The following is a 19,383-nucleotide window of genomic DNA, read 5'->3' as shown; positions in this document are numbered from 1 at the left end:
GCATTCTAACCACTGCACCACCACTGTTCTTCAATCTTTTAAATGGTTAAAATGTTGGAGTAGACCTGGAAAGACTTGAGTAAGTTTAAAGACATTTTCAACCATAAAAAGTCACAGACTGACTTGGAGTTATTCTTAGCCCAAATTACTTCACAAGGATTGTTGCTACAGGGAAAATAGAACAGAACAGAACAGAACATGACACTTTAAACTCCAGGAAGAGGGGGGGGGGCTGTAAATCTAATTAATAATTTTATTCCCAAAATAGTTAAGTTCTAAATTAATACAAGCAATCCAGATTTCAAAAAAATATTCTGCATAATGAGATAGCAGCAGCAAAAAAAATAATTCAAAGATAGAAAAAGAAGCAAGATGTTCAGTTATGTGTGTGTGGTATCTTCCTCTGCCCTACATTTAATGAATGTGGTGAAGTGGTCAGGACCATGAAAGAATCTCAGATAATAATAACAAGTTTGCCATTGCTAACCAAGGGTTAGGAATTTCGTCCAGATATCCTTGGATGAGGCTAGAGACAACCTTGAAGCTGGATCAGCACCATACAGAATTTGACTGGAAGACTGCCCTGCCTTCCTCAACTATCCCCCTCACTTTAAAACAATGAATACACTTAGGCCGCGTTTATGGCCATCTTCCTCCAACTGTAAATAAAGAAATCTGGGGAAAGTCAAACGTGTGCATCCCGTTCCCGGACATTTCCTTCGGGAGCCCTGACTTTGTAAAGACAGATCAATCCTGCTGCTGTGACTTCTTCTCAAAAGAAGCATGCATATTTGGCAGGTGAGACCGGGAGGGATTGCCTCCTCCTGATTCCACCGCCGCGACAGTGGGTCCTTACCTGTACTGCCTGATCGTGAGAACTTCGCGAGGCTCTACGGGAAACCCAGGCAGGGAGCGGCACAGGTATCCATCCAAGGCTTCCTGACGAAATCGGTGCTGTTCCCGCACTTCAGTCGTATCGGGTTCACTTGCCATTTTTTCGGAGGTGAATTCGCTTCAGACCAGCGGCTGATCTTTTCGCAGAACAAAGGTTGCAGGATGTGAAGCCTATCCTTTCTACGCCTGGAACGTAATACGGTTCACTTTTGGAGGCGGGCAAGGAGATCCCGTACAGTGTGGTGAATGGCTTTCTACGCAATTTACGTTCTCCTCGTGTTCCGAAAGAACAGATTTCTTATAGCTGCGTTCATAAACAGACTTTGGAGGATTCACCTGACACTCTCCAAAGAAGACTAGGCTGCAGTTCCCATCATCCTTGGTTATATATTGCTGGACGAGGGAAGTGGTAGGTCAACAGACGTGGACTGTGTAACGGAAGGCTACACAGCAGTTCTGTTAAAAACTAAGAGAGAAAGTAGAATTCTCTTGGATTACACTTACTTAGCCCTCTAAAAAGTGCCATAAATTGAAAGCATGAGTTACCATTCCAGAAACCTTTTAACGGCGGAACAGTTTTTGCCGGAAGTGAGTTGCGGCGGGGATGGCTTTTGCTGCTACTCTAGGAAGCTTTGGGGACATAGACGTGTCTCTATTGATGGGATTGACTGGTCTGAGCGGAGTTGAGTCGCTGGACACCGGTGGAAACCTAGACGGCTAATATTTTTTGGTGGAGGAGGGCCTCGATCATGACCACCTCGAGGAACCAGGTAGAACAGCTACGGCGCCGCATCCAAGAACTGGAGGAAGAGCTAGTCCGGGAGAGGGGAGGCAGTCGGGGCCCGCGAGCACGGATAGCGGAGATGAGTCCCGAGGTGACGGACTCCAACCCGTACAGGTGAGTGATGGCCGAGGAAAGGTCTGGGTGAAGGACGACGTGCGAAGGGGAGAGGCCGTTGATGGGGCTGCCTTAGCTTCCCCTGCCAGCTGGGCATGAAAGCCTCTTCTGGATGCAAATTCAGTTCGATTTTTCCTTGGAATTTCGGAACTAGATTTTTTTTTTTTACTATGTTCAGAGAAACACCGTCGTTCTTAATGATAGAATAGATGTTTGCAGGCAGAAATGTTCACATTCATTCTTTGAAGCAGCAATACTACATGACGGAAAGGGATCTGTCTCCAAGTCTGCTATTCGAGATCGTGATGGGCTTTGCGAACAAATACTCCCTAAATCATAGAATCATAAGGCTGGAAGGTACCTCGGAGGTTTTCTAGTCGAAATCCCTGATCAAGGCAAGAGCCTTATAACATCCCAATCAAATGATTGCCCAGTCTATTTTTGAAAATTTCTAGTGATGGAGGCCCACAGTCCCAGAACACAAGCTATTCCATTAATTGCTCTCGCATCCGAATTTTTTTCCTTACTTCTAGGTTGACAAACTTTGACAAATTTCACCTGTTGCTTCCTGTCCTGCCTCCTGAATAAGCCTTCAGAATAAGCCAATTCTCTCTTCTTTGTGACAGCCACTCAAGTATTGGAAGACAGTTATCATAATCCTTCTCAATAGACCAGGCATACCTAGCTCCCTCAACCATTTATCTCATGATTTAGTCTCCAGACCTTTGATCATTTGTATTGCTCTTCCCTGCACACTTTCCAAGGTTTAAACATTTTTTCAGTGTCATGGTGACCATAACTGGGCACAGTATTCCAAGTGTGGTCTCACCAGTGCAATGTAAAGCAGTACTGTCATTTCTTGTTGTCTTGTCACTATTCTTTTATTGATGCAATCTAGGATTGCATTGACTTTATTGGCAGTTGCAGCACATTGCTGGCTTAAGTGTAGTCTACTAGGATACCTAGATCTCTTTCACAATTACTATTATTGAGCCAGGTACCACCTATTCTATACCTTTTGATTTTTCCTGCCTAAGGAAACCATCAAACTGCATCTTGTTTGATAGGGCCCAGTACTCATGTCTGTCAAGATCTTTCTGGATCTTGAGCCTATCTTCCAAAATATTAGCTATTCCCTACAGCTTGGTGTTGTCTGAAAATGTTATCTTCTTCTATCCCTTCTTCTAGATAATTTATGAAGATAATGAAGAATAGTGAGCCCAAGACGGAACTTTGAAGTACCCCGTTGCATACTTCCCTCCATGTAGATGTAGTTCCATTGAGGACTATTGGCTATGGGTCAGCCAATTGCAAATCTATCTAGTCATAGTATTGGCTATCCCATATTGCTCTCAACAACTTTGATAAAAATAATTTCTAGATATAATTACCTTGTCAGCAGGTCAAGAATTGTCAACTATTCAACTATTGAAATTCATGATAATGGCTGTGTCTAGCTTCAGTTCTGTAATCTTTGGTGATCTTTAAAGAATTTCAACTCTTGTTACACTAGTTACTTTTTAAATCCATTCAATAACATTTTAATTGGCTAGACTGCATTTTTATAAAAGTAACAAAAGCCAGCAAATTAGAATAAATAGCCCAGATAGCAGAAAAAAATAATTTACAGTATGTGCCAGGATGAGGCTCTTTGAATAGGGCATTCTGTACATAGAATGCCGCAACTAAGAAGGGCAGTAATTTGAAAACTATTATATTATAAAAATATTATTGTGTACATTAGATTAATACAGGTAATCCTCGACTTATGACCATAATTGAACCCAACATATCTGTTGCTAAGTGAAACATTTGTTAAGTGAATTTGCCCCATTTTACAACTTTTCTTGCCACAATTGTTAGGTGAATCACTGTAGTTGTTAAATTAATAACACAGTTGTTAAGAGTATATGATTTTTCTATTGAGTTTGCTTATGAGAAGGCTGCAAAAGGTGATCACATGACTCCAGGACACTGCAACCATAATAAGTATGAGTCAGTTGCCAAACATCTGAATTTTGATTACATGAACATGGGGATGCTGCAATGGTCGTAAGTGAAAAATGTTCATACGTCACTTTTTTTCAGTGTTGTTGAAACTTTGATCACTGTGAACAATTGTAAATCAAGGATCATCTGTGTACAAAACAAACTATAAAAATGATGTACAATCAACTCTATAGAAGGCAAAATTTAATTGTACAACAGTTACAAATCTATTGGTGTATTGAATATATTTACATATGCCTATATACACTAACTCATAATTATCTCATTCCAAATGTCATTAATTGATACTTCCATATGGATTGTAGTTTCAACAGGATAGATCTGCAGATTATGCAATAAGCCATTGAAAACAATTTGCTAAATAGAGATTTAAAGTTGAAATAATTTATGAACTGTGGAATAATTCATTTCATTTGGAAAAGATGCTATGGCCTGTAGTGAATTTAAAAAATATTTTCTTAATAAACTGTTTTTCTTTCTGCTTCTTTTTTCTCTACTGTAGTCGCCTGATGGCATTGAAAAGAATGGGAATTGTGAAAGATTATGAGGTGGGCTAATGTTTTTTGTAAATAACTAGCCTCAAAGGTTTATTGATAGGGCAAAGCATTTAAAAACTTTGGTTTCTTGTCACAGAAAATCCGTTCATTTGCCGTGGCAATAGTGGGTGTTGGTGGAATTGGCAGTGTGACTGCTGAAATGCTGACAAGATGTGGCATTGGTAAGGTAATAGTCATTTCTTCATTATAATTACACTGCATTCTTAGTCCTGTATAAGAATATTGGCAGTCTAAGGAGAAATGAATTGCCATTTGTTGAAAGTGTATTCATAGTGTACATTGTAATGCATGAGTGTCAGACATATAAATGATGGTCTGTGATGGATTTCCTCAGCTTGCATTTTACAGAATGTGTGCCTTCTCACATTTACATTTTTGGTAATACTACTGTCCTACTTTTCTTTAAAAGACATTGTTTTTATTATTCAACTTGCACTCTACCATATTCAATATATTCTAAGAAGCTTACGTTAAAAACAATGAGCTACATGGTTTTTGAACAGCAATTCTGGCTTTCTGGAATTAATTTGAACTTGCTTTATCCTATCCTCCCAGTCTCCTATCCTCCCACAGACTGGATCAAGATATCTGCCAGGCTGGTATGAGGATATCTTGATCCAGTCTGTGGGAGGATAGGAGACTGGGAGGATAACTCATTCCAGAGGACAGGGACGCCTACAGAGAACACTCTACTCCTGGACGTCGCCAGCCGACATTGTCTGGCCGACGGTACCCTGAGGAGGGCAGCCCTGTGAGAGCAGACAGGACGGTGGGAGGCGGGTAGGAGATGTTCCTGAAAATACCCCGGACCTAAGCCATGTAGGGCTTTAAAGGTAAGTACCAGCACCTTGAAGCGGATCCGGAGGACCACTGGTAGCCAGTGCAGCTCGCATAGGAGAGGTGTTACCCGGGAGTAATGGGGAGCTCCCGTAATCACCTGCGCAGCCGCATTCTGGACCAGCTGGAGCCTCTGGGTGCACCTCAAGGGCAGCCCCATGTAGAGGGAGTTGCAGTAATCCAAACGAGAAGTAACCAGGGCATGAGTGACCGTGCGAAGGGCATCTCGGTCTAGGAAAGGGCGCAACTGGCGCACCAGGCGAACCTGGGCGAAAGCCCCCCTGGTCACGGCCGTAAGATGGTCTTCCAAAGACAGCCGGGAATCCGGGAGGACACATAAGTTGCGGGCCCTCTTGATGGGAGGAAGCACTCCCCCCCCCATCGAAAGTGATGGAACTTCTAGAACACGAGACGCCGGCATCCATAGCTACTCAGTCTTGGAAGGGTTGAGTCTTAGCCTGTTCCTACCCACCCAGGCCCGTACCGCCTCCAGGCAGTGGGACATCACGGAAAGGGCATCCCCGGGGTGGAGATATATAACTGAGTATCCGCATATTGATGATACCTCACCCCGAAACCACGAATGATCTCACCCAGCGGCTTCATATAGATGTTAAAGAGTAGGGGGGAAAGAACCGACCCCTGAGGCACCCCACAGGTTAGGGGCCTCGTGGTGGACCTCTGTCCCCCGCCCATACAAACTGCGAACGACCTGAGAGGTAGGAGGAGAACCACTGTAAAACAGTGCCTCCTACTCCCAACCCCCTAAGTCATTGCAGTAAGATACCATGGTCGATGGTATCGAAAGCCGCTGAGAGGTCAAGTAGGACCAGGATGGAGAAACAACCTCCATCCCGGGCCCGCCAGAGATCATTCACCAGAGCGACCAATGCCGTTTCCGTGCTGTGCCCGCGCCGGAACCCCGATTGGTATGGATCTAGGAAATCCGTTTCCTCCAGGAACTGTGGGTGCTGTTGTACCACCACAGACTCAACAACCTTCGCTATAAAGCGAAGGTTGGAGAACAGCCGATAGTTATTAAGTGAGTCTGGATCCAGGGCCGGCTTCTTGAGGAGGGGTTGAACCGCCGCCTCCTTAAGGGAGGCGGGGACGACCCCCTCCCTCAAGGAAGTGTTGACAATAGCCTGGATCCAGTCTCCAGCCACCTCCCGGGCAGCCGAGACAAGCCACGAGGGACACGGATCCAACAAACACGTGGAGGCATCCAGTCTACCCACAATCCTGTCCACTTCATCAATGGAAACAGGGTCAAACTCAACCCAGATACTACTCTCAAGACTTGCCCCAGTCTCCCGGATGGATTCTGCTCAGTCAGAGTCCAGACCGATCCAGATCTGAGCGATTTTATCTTGCAGAAACTGAACAGAATCCTCAGCTCTGCCCTGTAAGGGGTCTTCCCTCGCTCCCTGATTGAGGAGAGAGCGGGTCACTCTAAACAGGGCTGCTGGGCGATTTTCTGCAGATGCAATGAGAGCGGCGAAATGAAATGGAATGGAAGCTTCGCCGCTTCCATTGCCACAAGATAAGACCTAATATAGGTTCTTAACTGTGTTCGATCAGATTCGGATCGGGAGGACCTCCAACACTCCTATAGGCGTCTTTTCCGACGCTTCATTTCCCGGAGCTCCGTGGAAAACCAATGATCCACCCGGGATCTGCGTCGGATCAGAGGCCGCAAAGGTGCGATTCAGTCCAAGGCCCCGGCAGCCGCCCGTTCCCAGGATGCTACCAGTGCCTCAGTCGAGTCGCGGGATTGGGAAGCAGGGAATGTCCCAAGCTCTGTCAGGAATCTCTCTGGATCCATTAGGCACCTGGGGCGGAACCATTTTACTGGTTCCGCCTCTCAGCGGTGGGGGTTGGTGGATTGAAAGTCCAGTCTAAGGAGGGAATGGTCGGTTCATGACAGGGGGGCAATAGACAGATCCCCCCTACCCCGGCCATTTATCCACTGCCCAGAGAGAAAAACCAGGTCACATGTGTGTCCTCCACTATGAGTTGGGCCCTGAACAACCTGAGTCAGGTCCATGGCCGCCATGGAGGCCATGAACTCCCGCGCTGTCTCAGTTGTCTCGCCGATCGATGGCAGATTGAAGTCTCCCACAACCAGAAGGCTGGGGAATTCCACTGCCACTTCGGCCAAGACATCAAGCAGTGCGGGCAGAGCAGTGGCCACACAGCTGGGAGATAGGTACAGTCAGGTCCAGAAATATTGGGACATCGACACAATTCTAACATCTTTGGCTCTATACACCACCACAATGGAGTTGGAATGAAACAAACACAATGTGCGTTAACTGCAGACTGCCAGCTTTAATTTGAGGGTATGTACATCCAACTCAGGTGAACGGTGTAGGACTTACAGCAGTTTGCATATGTGCCTCCCACTTGTTAAGGGACCAAAAGTAATGGGACAGAATAATAATCATAAATCAAACTTTCCCTTCTTAATACTTGGTTGCAAATCCTTTGCAGTCAATCACAGCCTGAAGTCTGGAATGCATAGACATCACCAGATGCTGGGTTTCATCCCTGGTGATGCTCTGCCAGGCCTCTACTGCAACTGTCTTCAGTTCCTGCTTGTTCTTGGGGCATTTTCCCTTCAGTTTTGTCTTCAGCAAGTGAAATGCATGCTCAATGGGATTCAGGTCAGGTGATTGGCTTGGCCATTGCATAACATTCCACTTCTGTCCCTTCAAAAATTCTTTGGTTGCTTTTGCAGTATGCTTTGGGTCATTGTCCATCTGCACTGTGAAGTTCCGTCCAATGAGTTCTGCAGCATTTGGCTGAATGTGAGCAGATAATATTGCCCAAAACACTTCAGAATTCATCCTGCTGCTTTCGTCAGCAGTCACATCATCAATAAATACAAGAGAACCAGTTCCATTGGCAGCCATACATGCCCACACCATGACACTATCACCACCATGCTTCACTGATGAGGTGGTATGCTTAGGATCATGAGCAATTCCTTTCCTTCTCCATACTCTTCTCTTCCCATCACTCTGGTACAAGTTGATCTTGGTCTCATCTGTCCATAGGATCTTGTTCCAGAACTGTGAAGGCTTTGTTAGATGTTATTTGGCAAACTCTAATCTGGCCTTCCTGTTTTTGAAGCTCACCAATGGTTTATATCTTGTGGTGAACCCTCTGTATTCACTCTGGTGAAGTCTTCTCTTGATTGTTGACTTTGACACACATACACCTACCTCCTGGAGAGTGTTCTTGATCTGGCCAACTGTTGTGAAGTGTGTTTTCTTCACCAGGGAAAGAATTCTTCGGTCATCCATCACACTTGTTTTCCATGGTCTCCCAGGTCTTTTGGTGTTGCTGAGCTCACCGGTGCATTCCTTCTTTTTGAGAATGTTTCAAACAGTTGTTTTGGCCATGCCTAATGTTCTTGCTATCTCTCTGATGGGTTTGTTTTGTTTCTTCAGCCTAATGATGGCTTGATTCACTGATAGTGACAGCTCTTTGGATCTCATCTTGAGAGTTGACAGCAATAGATTCCAAATGCAAATAGCACACTTGAAATGAACTCTGGGCCTTTTATCTGCACATTGTAATTGGGGTAATGAGGGAATATCACACACCTGGCCATGGAACAGCTGAGAAGCCAATTGTCCCATTACTTTTGGTCCCTTAACAAGTGGGAGGCACATATACAAACTGCTGTAAGTCCTACACCGTTCACCTGAGTTGGATGTACATACCCTCAAATTAAAGCTGACAGTCTGCAGTTAACGCACATTGTGTTTGTTTCATTCCAACTCCATTGTGGTGGTGTATAGAGCCAAAGATGTTAGAATTGTGTGATGTCCCAATATTTCTGGACCTGACTGTATGTGACCAACAAACCCGACTGAACTCCAGGGTCCCACTTCAATAGGAGAGATTCACACCCGCCTATATGAGGGACAGTGACCTCCCTAGGACTGAGACTTTCTCTAATAACCACTGCCATCCCCCCCCACCCCTTCCCTGGCGTCGCGGCTGGTGCAGTACACGAAAGCCTGGGGGGCATAAATCAGAGAGAGGCACTCCCCCCTCTTGCCCCAACCAGGTCTCCGTAATACAGGCGAGGTCCGCGCCCTCTTCTTCAATAAGATCTTATACGAGGGGAGCTTTATTCGCTACAGACCTGGCATTCACATACACCAGCCGGAGTCCAGGGTTCCCTGCTCTCGCACCCCCAGGGAGGCAGGATGAGCAGTGAGAGCGGGAATGCGCCACTACCTGGATATAGCGGGTGCAGCGTCCCCTCCCCATGCTCACATCTCCTCTGCCCCTCCCAACCATCACAGGTATAGAGTGTCCCACTCCTCTCCGGGCTTCATCTCCGCCCCCATCCCCATCCAACCCCTCGGGGCCAACCAACTGGCTAGGCTGCTGATCCTTAAGAGGCCCCCCCGGCCTCGTTATTTACATTAGAAACCACCCTCCTCCCAGAACCCCTTAAAATAGAAATTAAAATCTGTCTAAAAAACCCCGAAGCCGCCAGTTCTTAGCATGCCACTTCTCGGGGTTCCAAAACCCGTCATCAAGGGCAGCCCTCGATAACTGGGAGGGCCAGACTTGCGAGAGGGGGGAGTCTCGCAGTGCAAGGAGCTCCGCTGTTGAATACATCGGGGACAAGAAAGAACTGGAAGTGATGAAAGGCCATTTTCTTCTTAAAGGTGTTGAAGATGGTTAAAACAGATGGTTAAAACAAGAGGAGGGAGTAGATGTTATATAAGGAAGCCAATACACTAGAACATCAGAACACCATCGCCCTCTCAATTATTGATTATTAATAATTATTGATAAAAAAACAAAATGTCTCGATAGTGGATGTTGCAATACTTAGAGACAGCAGAAGAGAAGAGAAACAATTGAAAATCACAAAATAAAAATATATGCAAATAGAAGGAGAACAACGAATGTAAGTATCAATAGTAATAGGCGCTTTGGGCACAATTCCAAGACATGGAGCACCACTTAAATACCATTACCATTGACAAAATCTCCATCAGTCAAAAGACAGCTTTACTTGGAACAACTTACATCCTGCAACAACACTTTTTAACACCATCACATATCAGTGGTCTATCCCAAGTCCTTGGACGGAGTTGATAGTTGGACAAAATGCAAAATCTACTCTAAAACATTTGGCTGATCATAGCACTAAGAGGTTTAACATGAGGAGACCTATACTTCTTCCATTTAGTTCTTGGTTATCCACCAGAATAATCAATGTCCACATACTTCTTTTTATCCACATACATCTGAAGAGACGTAAGGAATCTTACTCATTGTAAGATACATACTCCTAGAACAGGGGTGTCTAACTCAATTTCATTGAGGATCACATCAAGGCTGTGGTTGACCTCAGGGAGGTGGCAGGTGGGTATGGCCAACTGGTGGGACACTCCCCAAACTGCTGGCATGTTTACTCTTTGCATTGGGTAGACTGGGTTGAAGCCATGCTGGCCCAATGTTTCCTCTGCATTGAGTAGACCGGGCTGAAGCGATGCAGGTAGATCAGGCTGAAATAATGCAGGATGGCCCCTTACATTTTCCAGGACGGCCCCCACGGGCTGGATCTGATCACATCACGGTCCAGATCCAGCCTGCGGGCCTTGAGTTTGACACCCGTGTCCTAGAAGTTATAAAATGAATGAATATTTGAAAGAAATTAGAGTCAAATTACATTTAAAAATTGCAAACTTAGAAAACTGTTGCAAGTGGTTTAGAAAAGTTGGTACTTGTCAATTTGATATTCACTAATCACCTAATCTGAAAGCATTCTTCCTCGGATTGCATTGATAATTGCATACATATATTGCTGAAAACAATATACGTATACAATATACAATATATCCATTACAAGTATTTTGAATGCTTTCTTGATCTAACATTTTGTTACCAATTTTGGAGTAGTTGAGAAAATTGTGGCATAGTTGATCCACATCTGTGGATATAGAACAGCTCCTTTCATGAGTGCCTTAACTATTTATATTAACTAAATTTGCTTAGTCTTTATAATTATGTGGCTTTTGCCATTTCAGCTTGGGTTTCAAGGTACCTATGGCCTACTATCTTGTTTTAGTTTTTCAGCTGAACTACGAGCTAGGAAGAAAAGAGATAGATTACTTATATAATAATTCTTAGACTAGAACAATCCTCCCTAATTCAAATTAGTTAATGAGCTAATTTGGGGTTATATAGATCATTCCAAAGCACAGAAATTAGTATAAATTAGTATAAATATACAGTATATAGAACCAGACTTGGTCTTATTCAAAAATGAATGGAAACTATATATGTATTATTTTAATTTTTTTTAGCTGCTCTTGTTTGATTATGATAAGGTGGAACTGGCAAATATGAATAGGCTCTTTTTTCAACCCCAACAAGCTGGACTGAGCAAAGTGAAAGCAGCAGAACACACTTTAAGGTATATGATGGGGAAAATGGGTTTACAAGTATTAACAAGGAAATGTCTCTCCAACTTTAAAAAATATTACCAGAAAGATAGAATATTGCATTTGATGTGAAAGTCCTTTAAGAAATATTTATGTGAACATCATAAATAGCAGCTTTTTTTTTAAAGGAATATTAATCCTGATGTCTGCTTTGAAGTACATAATTACAACATCACTACTGTGGACAACTTTCAGCACTTTATGAATAGGATCAGGTAAAAATAGTTTTTAGAAGTGTCTTTACAGAATACATAATGGCACTGTTTGACTTGGTTTTATTGATTCTGTAGTAATGGTGGATTAGAAGAAGGAAAACCTGTGGATCTTCTATTAAGCTGTGTGGATAACTTTGAAGCTCGTATGGCAATTAACATTGTAAGTAAATAACTAAGTATTCAGAACTCTGATTAATGAATCTTAATTGATGCTTGCTTATTCTTATCCAATAAAAATTGAGTGTCTGTTGTTAGAAAATTATGATAGTATGAAAAATTCAGAGATCAAGCATGAATGCATTATAATCCTGGATTGTTTGAGTTCATTGTGTGGACTCCTTAGGTTCTGCAGTCTCTGGTTTCTGCCTGATGTTGTGCAAGTTGTATATGTTTCTTATATCTATTTTTAGCAAATCAAAAGTCATGTCTTTTTCTTAAAGGCTTGTAATGAGATTGGACAAATATGGATGGAATCTGGAGTAAGCGAAAATGCCGTTTCTGGTCATATCCAGCTGATCATACCTGGTGAATCAGCTTGTTTCGCAGTATGTAATTATCTGACTTCTTATTCTTTTCTGCTATTAAAGAAGTCCAATTCTTTCATTCATCCAATTAATTGCAATGTGTATGTGTGTTAGAGCTGTGCAAAGGCTTCCAATCAGCTTCATAGTGGATGTGAGATCTACAGGAATGTCCTAGCCTGCTCATTTGCATCCACATATTGGTCCATAATACCTTCCAGCTTGAAATCTAGATAATGCATTTTCATTGGTAATAGAATTGTAATACTAAACAACAAACAATCTATTGTCTTCAGAAGTTTCTTTTCTTTTTCTGTTATTTTGAGAAAATGTTCAAAAGTCAATCTTCTTTAAAATTCTGCTTTCAGAATTTTTAAAGATCTTCTATAAAGGTCTCAAGAGAGCCCCAGTTATAATATTTTCAGTTGAAGTTCAAGTGTTTGCATTCAGTCTTCCAATTGTTCCAGAACAGTGCTTAGAGTAGTTTGGAATAAGTGAGTAGTAAAGTTCCTCAAAAGGCTTCCAGAGTTGAGGTTAGATTCGGACCTGGATCTAGTACCATATTTTACTGCATGCATTCTTCGCTACAAGACCATGCAAGATACATAATCTTCCAAAAAGTGGGATTCGGATGATAAAATAGGAGAGGAGTATGACATTTCTCTTCCAAAATGCCACGATGACCATTTTTTCTGTCTCTTTGGCAATAGCAACCATAGTTTTTTTCCAAGCCAAACAGCTTGGAATTCATCTCATGCTGTTTTGTTTTGTTTTTGTTTTCAGATTTTACCAATTTTACCAATTGTTTTAAGACAATTTCTACAATATTTTCTAACTTGCAATAATTCTTTATACTTGGATTTGCGTCTCACTCAGGCTGGTCCATCACTGCTTAATCAATGCTTCAAATACCTTATTCTCATAATGTCATAAAATATATAAGACATTCTGATTAGAATGGCTGATGGTGATCTGATGACAAAAAACTCTTCACTGGAAGATTGATGATGACCTGATTAAAAAAAATATTTCCCAATGCTAGCTAGCATAGCTCTTGCAACACTTCATAATCAACGTGAGCTTAACAGCAATGGATAAGTACCTGAAGATAAGCTGGGTTACAACAGTCTGTTTTATTTTGGCTGCGTGACAGTCTGTTTTCAGTAACTCTAAGCCTCCTTGGGCTTTTGTCAGGATTTGGAATTTAGCCCAGATTAATGATTTAAATATATTTCTTCCATACTGTAAACACATAGTTATAAGCATCTTTTCAGGTATCTTTTTCATTTTGCTAGTGTGCACCTCCACTTGTTGTAGCTGCAAACATAGATGAGAAAACTCTGAAACGAGAGGGAGTTTGTGCAGCCAGTCTTCCCACCACTATGGGAGTGGTTGCTGGACTTCTTGTGCAAAATGTCTTGAAGTAAGTGGCTAAATCTTTAAATTGAAAACGACATTTAATGCAGCACAGTTTCTGACTAAAATAGTCTGACTAAGATTGGCATTTGTGGGCCTGATTGGGATAGATTGCAGGGTGACACAGAAATATAATTTTATGTCATTTTATTCTATTTTACATATTTACATATTTATGTATTATTGTATTTTATCCTATAACTATTGTATTTATCCTACTCTTATTTTAATTTGTTTTTATAGGATTGTATTAGTAATACGTGTTTGAACCTTGTACTTTCATATGGCCTATAGGCTAATCAATAAAGCTAATATAATCTAAACTAATCTTTAAATTGCCTTAATTTTAAGCTTAGTTTTTTGTCAATGGATCTTCTAGAATAGAATCTTTTGAACCTGATTCTATGTTTTGATACAAGCTTTTAAATTCTCCTTACATTTTCTCCAGATATTTATTAAACTTTGGAATGGTGAGCTTTTACCTCGGCTACAATGCACTGCAGGATTTCTTTCCCACCATGACAATGAAGCCAAATCCACAGTGTAGTGACCGAAACTGCAGAATGCAGCAAGAACAGTATAAGGTAAAATACAAACTCCAAAAACTGATCCCTTAGTTTTCCAAAGAGTTGCATTATTCATTTAGAACTTGCTAAGGAAAAAAAGAAGTCTTATAGAGTGTTTTCTCTCATGGATTATAAGTAAATTTCAGGTAGTCATTATTATCCAGTGGATAGTGATTTTGTACATCCAATTTTGGTAAATACAGACCAGATCTTGCTATCTTCTGCAAAATGTTCCATATATTTTCAGTTTGGAGTTTGTCATTTTGTTTGAAGATTTTTGGAATGATGTGTGCATTCTGTCTATGTGCAAAATGGCAGGTGCATAAATATATTTGTAAATATTTTTTTATTCTTAATTTTGTTGCCCACAATTGTTAAATTAAACAGCATCCTCACAGATAATGAGAACTACCTTTATTTAATTTTGTTTTTATGTTATTAAAAAGCTTTTGTTAGTTTTGGTATCTTTATATTTCCAGAAAAAGGAGGCAATGAATCCAAAAGAAGAATTAATAGACCAGGAAGAAGAAATAGTTCATGAAGACAATGATTGGGGTGATTTCTTAAAAAAGACTCATGAAGATAATGCATGTTCCTATATATTGTTTAAAATTAATCCCTTTGTGATAGCATCATTTTATTTTTTTGTCCCTGAGGATCCTCAGGCAATTTTCAAAAGGAAATCAATAAAATTATTATTACAATTTGAGGATCTCAAAACTTCTTAACAGTAAACTGGGAACAATGGAGAATTTTTTGGAAAGAAAACCTGATCTAGTGGACAGAGTTAAACTGTTCTGTCAATATTTTCAGAGGACATTGCTGAATAACATTTATTTGAAAGCAAACCATATTCTATCACAGATAATATGGAAGTTTAAGAGGTTAGTTAGAAGTTAGAAGAATGCAGATACCTACTGTTTGCCTTGAAATGCGCACCAAAAGGCAGGCTGATTTTTTCATGAAACTGTATGAGGGAGCAAATTACAGTATGCTGTCCTTTCTCTAGGGCAGAGGTCTTCAAACTTGGCAGCTTTAAGACTTGTGGACTTCAACTCCCAGAATTCTGGGAATTGAAGTCCATAAGTCTTAAAGCTGCCAAGTTTGAAGACCTCTGCTCTAGGGCATCACTAACCCTTTAAAGGACATGAGCTTACTTTTTTCTACAAGAGAAAATGCAGAAAAAAATTGGACGTACTGTTAATAAAAAGAAAAGTTAATGGCCATACTGTTCATCATGTGGATATCTTGATGTTATTTAGTGCAGCAAAAATAGCAGTAAAACACAGTAAAACTTTCTAAATATTACTTATTTCTATTTCAGTTCTCTGGATGAGCAAAATTAGTCAAGAAACCTGTTATATATTTTTAAACTTTCTAAAATGATCATGATTCTGTTTAATTACACAATTTTTGTCTTTATGTTTTTTTTGGGGGGATGCTCAGGTATAGAATTGGTTTCGGAGATTTCAGAAGAAGAACTGAAAGATGATTCTAGTTCAGTTCCTGATCTTCCAGAAGGAATTATGTTGGCTTACACAATACCAAACAAGGTAATAAAAATGCTTGGCATTCAGGTTCTTTAAATGTGGTTTTAGGATCTAATCCAGTGATGGAAAACCTTTTCGGCAGCGAGTGCCCAAACTGGAACACACGTGTGTGCACCAGAGCTTTGGAAACCCAAAGACCAGCTGGCTGGTGTGCATGCGCGTGCCGGCCACCCGGTATTCTGGTTTCCAGCACATGCATGGACACCGGCCAGATACTCTTTGTGTGTGCCAGAGCGCCAGAAACCTAAAGACCAGATGGCCGGCATGCACGAAGATCAGCTGGCCGGTGCGCATGAACGCACCGGAAACCAGAAGAGCAGCTGGTGATGGCGCGTTTGCCCACAGAGAGGACTCTGCATGCCATGGGTTCGCCATCATGGATCTAATCCATCATATCTTATTTAGAATGGGTTTAAATAGCTTTTGCTAAACTGATTTAAAGCTGTTGTTTTCTGCTTTACTTCCCCAAGATGTATTATTTAAGTTGTTCATTACTGTGAAAATAGTTGCAGGAATATCATTGACTTGTATTAGCACACCTGCCAAATTTGGTTATCTCTACCCTGTGGAACAAATGCTTTGCTTCAGTGTGTAGTCCTTAATGGAACTCCATCTACATGGAGGAAAGTATGCAGTGGGATATCCCAAGGCTCTTTCTGAGGCCCGTACTTTTCAATATCTTCGTAAAAGATTTAGATGAGGGTACAGAAGGGAAATTCACCAACTGCAAACACCAAGCTGGTGGAAAAAGTCAACATTCCAGATGATAGACTCAAGATACAGGATCTCGACAATGGGCCCTAAATTACAAAATGAAATTCAATGAGTAAGGTTTTACACTTAGGCAAGAAAATATACAGATATAAAATAGATGGTACCTGTCTCGATAATAGTAATAGTTAATAGTAACTAATAGGGTCATGGAGTTTTAGTGGGCAATCACTTAAATATGAGGCAATAGTCTGCTGCAGCCTTCAAAAAAACTAATGCAGTTCTAGGCTGTATTAATAAAGGCAGGGGTGTCAAACTCAAAGCCCAGGGGCCAGATCCAGCCCATGGGGAGCTTAGATCTGGTTCATGTAGCCACCCTGAAAACAGTGAAGGATTAGCCCACAATGCCTCTGCCAGCAAAAACGGAGCTCGGGAGGGCCGCAGAAGACAGTCGCAACCAGAAACAGAGCTTGCAAGGGCTGCGTGCGGTCCTCCCATGCTCTGTTTTCACTGGCAGAGGGTTGCAGGAGGCCATCGCAGCTGGAAACTGCGGGAGAGTCCATTTTCGCTGGCAGAGCACTTGGGCCGCCACAGGCGCCCCTGACACCACTGCAGCCCTTCAAGGTCAAACAACCCTGATGCGGCCCTCAATGAAATCAAGTTTGACACCCCTGAATAAAGGGATAGAATCAAGATTATGTGAAGTGTTACTACCATTTTATAATGCCTTGGTAAGATCACAGTTGAAATACTGCATCCAGTTTGGGTTGCCACAATATGAAAAAGATGTTGAGACTCTAGAAAGAGTTGAAATGAGCAAAAAAATGCTTAGAGGATTGGAACTAAAACATGAACAGTTGCAGGAATTGGGTGTCTTTAGTTTAATGAAAAGAGGGACTAGGGGTGACTTGATAGCAGTGTTCTAATATCTAAGGAAAGAAGAGGAGGTCAATCAATTCTCCAAAGCACCTAAAGGCAGAACAAGAAGCAATGGGTGTAAACTAATCATGGAGAGAATCAATAGAACTAATGAGAAATTTTAATTATGACAGAATAATTAAGTCAGTGGAATGACTAGCCTTCAGAAGTTGTGGGTGCTCCATCACAGGATTTTTAAGAAGAGATTAGACAGCCAATTGTGTGAAATGGTATAGTGTCTCCTGCTTGAGCAGGGGACTGGACTAGAAGATTATCAAGATTCCTTATAACTCTTATTCTTTGGGTGAATTGGCTGTGAAGGAGTTATTTTTCTTTTTTATCATTAACAGAAAGAGAATGTCCCAGCTGGAGAAATGGTTGAAGAATCTGAAGAAAGTCTTGAAGAACTTATTGCTAAAATGAAGAATATATAGTATAAAGAATGTGTCAAGGACATGTTAATTTTAGTGCTTTGTAGCTATTTAATGGTTTCTGGCTAAATTTGGCCTTTGGTATATTTATCACTGTTCTGATGATAGAATCATTAAATTCCCATAACTTAGTACATTATTAGAAGCTATGAGGATCCAATTACCAGAAAGCATTAAAGCAACCCAATACATTTAATAATATGAGAATGATAGTGGTATATCAAATCAAGCACATAGGTATTTTATGAATGGTAAAAGTTTACTTGTTAGATATAGTACAAGTAAAGTAAATATAATCTGGCAAAAGTTCTAGCATCCCTTATGTTTAGAAAAATTAAAGGTTTCACTAGTTGTAGCTATATTTAATTTTTGAAATACTACTCTAATTTACCCATAAGGCTAAATTATGAATTAAGTGTAGAGTTCCTTCTCTAGATGTTTTGAGATTGAATCGTATGTAACTTGTACAGTAATCATGACAGTTTGAAGCCAAAATGAGCAAAGCAAGACTAGTTTTGTATTGCACACACAATTTTTTATGAAAGAACAGGAAGATTGCTCTTTTGCTTTTTGACATTCAACAAGAGCAATAAACCATGATCTAAAATTAATTTTCCTGATTTGTTGTCATATACAACTACATACAGAATATATAGTTTAAAGGAAATTCAACTGTATTAATCCAAAGTGGGTAATCTATAGTCTGAAAATCATTCATTAGCAATATGACTTCCATTTTAAAACGTAATTTTTGATTTTACATAATTGTACAGAAAACAAAACTAAAGTGTATATTTCACTGTCATAGAATCTGTGTTTCATGGGCTGGTATTGCTATAGTATACTAAAAATCATGGTTTAGCATTATGTTTATTTAAACTTGTCTGTTACTCCATTTATATCTATCTCCATTTATATCTGTCTATACTTTGGCTCATAATTTCTGTATATTTGATAGATTTTATGTTTTGCATCCTAAATTAAAAGGTACATCTGCATAACTGGACATTTTATTTAACAGTTGAAATAATGAATCTAAAGCAAGAATATTAGCAGTGAAGTTGAGCAAAAATAGTTAGGAAGAGATGGAACTTTTACACAAACACACGTCATATAGTAAAAAAAAATTCTTAAAAATTGTTCTCTAAGATTTAACTTAATGGGAAAATATTTCACAAACATTCAAAATTCTTGTCCGAACCAAGTCAAAAATGAAAAATAAACCCGAAGATACAAGCCAGAGAAAATGGATGGGAACATTTGGTGGAATAAAAACCTTAATTTAGTTTCAATAGTGTTATGTACCTGTAGATTATCCTAGCTATGTAACAAGTTTTGCAGTGGTGAAATCCAAATTTTTTTACTACCTGTTCTGTG

At 40.7% G+C, this 19,383-nt stretch overlaps 2 protein-coding genes across 3 annotated transcripts in view; one reads left to right on the top strand and one right to left on the bottom strand.

Annotated features, from left to right (window-relative positions):
- ACAD11 (acyl-CoA dehydrogenase family member 11) overlaps positions 1-1,570 on the bottom strand; it is a 55,992-nt gene extending 54,422 nt beyond the window's left edge. Inside the window, exon 1 of the mRNA XM_034404067.3 lies at positions 857-1,570. Within this exon, the coding sequence (XP_034259958.1) occupies positions 857-993 (137 nt within the window). The 5' untranslated portion in view covers positions 994-1,570. The remainder of the gene's footprint in view (positions 1-856) is intronic.
- On the top strand, positions 1,194-19,004 carry UBA5 (ubiquitin like modifier activating enzyme 5). Of its 2 annotated transcripts, none has more exons than XM_034404070.3 (12): positions 1,194-1,792; positions 4,305-4,350; positions 4,436-4,520; positions 11,541-11,650; positions 11,807-11,893; positions 11,969-12,053; positions 12,334-12,438; positions 13,710-13,837; positions 14,279-14,414; positions 14,876-14,951; positions 15,843-15,949; positions 17,926-19,004. In XM_034404070.3, the coding sequence occupies exons 4-12, from the start codon at positions 11,580-11,582 to the stop codon at positions 18,007-18,009; spliced, it is 879 nt and encodes a 292-aa protein (XP_034259961.1). In that variant the 5' UTR covers positions 1,194-1,792; positions 4,305-4,350; positions 4,436-4,520; positions 11,541-11,579; the 3' UTR covers positions 18,010-19,004. The 2 variants fall into 2 exon arrangements, with proteins under 2 accessions (XP_034259961.1, XP_034259960.1); XM_034404069.3 differs by having other exon boundaries at positions 1,195-1,792; positions 4,436-4,525.
- The last annotated feature ends 379 nt before the right edge of the window (positions 19,005-19,383 follow it).

Source organism: Pantherophis guttatus, chromosome 4 (genome assembly GCF_059756535.1).
Source record: "Pantherophis guttatus breed Tessera chromosome 4, ASM5975653v1, whole genome shotgun sequence".
Lineage (NCBI taxonomy): Eukaryota > Metazoa > Chordata > Lepidosauria > Squamata > Colubridae > Pantherophis > Pantherophis guttatus.
The sequence above is the reverse complement of the archived record's forward strand: the minus strand, read 5'-3'. Positions and strand labels throughout refer to the sequence as shown.

Bases quoted from the DNA above. Each gene is read 5' to 3' on its own strand.
- UBA5 (XM_034404069.3), top strand. From the start codon at position 1,644: ATGACCACCTCGAGGAACCAGGTAGAACAGCTACGGCGCCGCATCCAA. The intron at 4,526-11,540 runs GTAATAGTCATT...AATTTTTTTTAG, and splicing joins CAAGATGTGGCATTGGTAAG to CTGCTCTTGTTTGATTATGA. The intron at 11,894-11,968 runs GTAAAAATAGTT...TTGATTCTGTAG, and splicing joins CACTTTATGAATAGGATCAG to TAATGGTGGATTAGAAGAAG.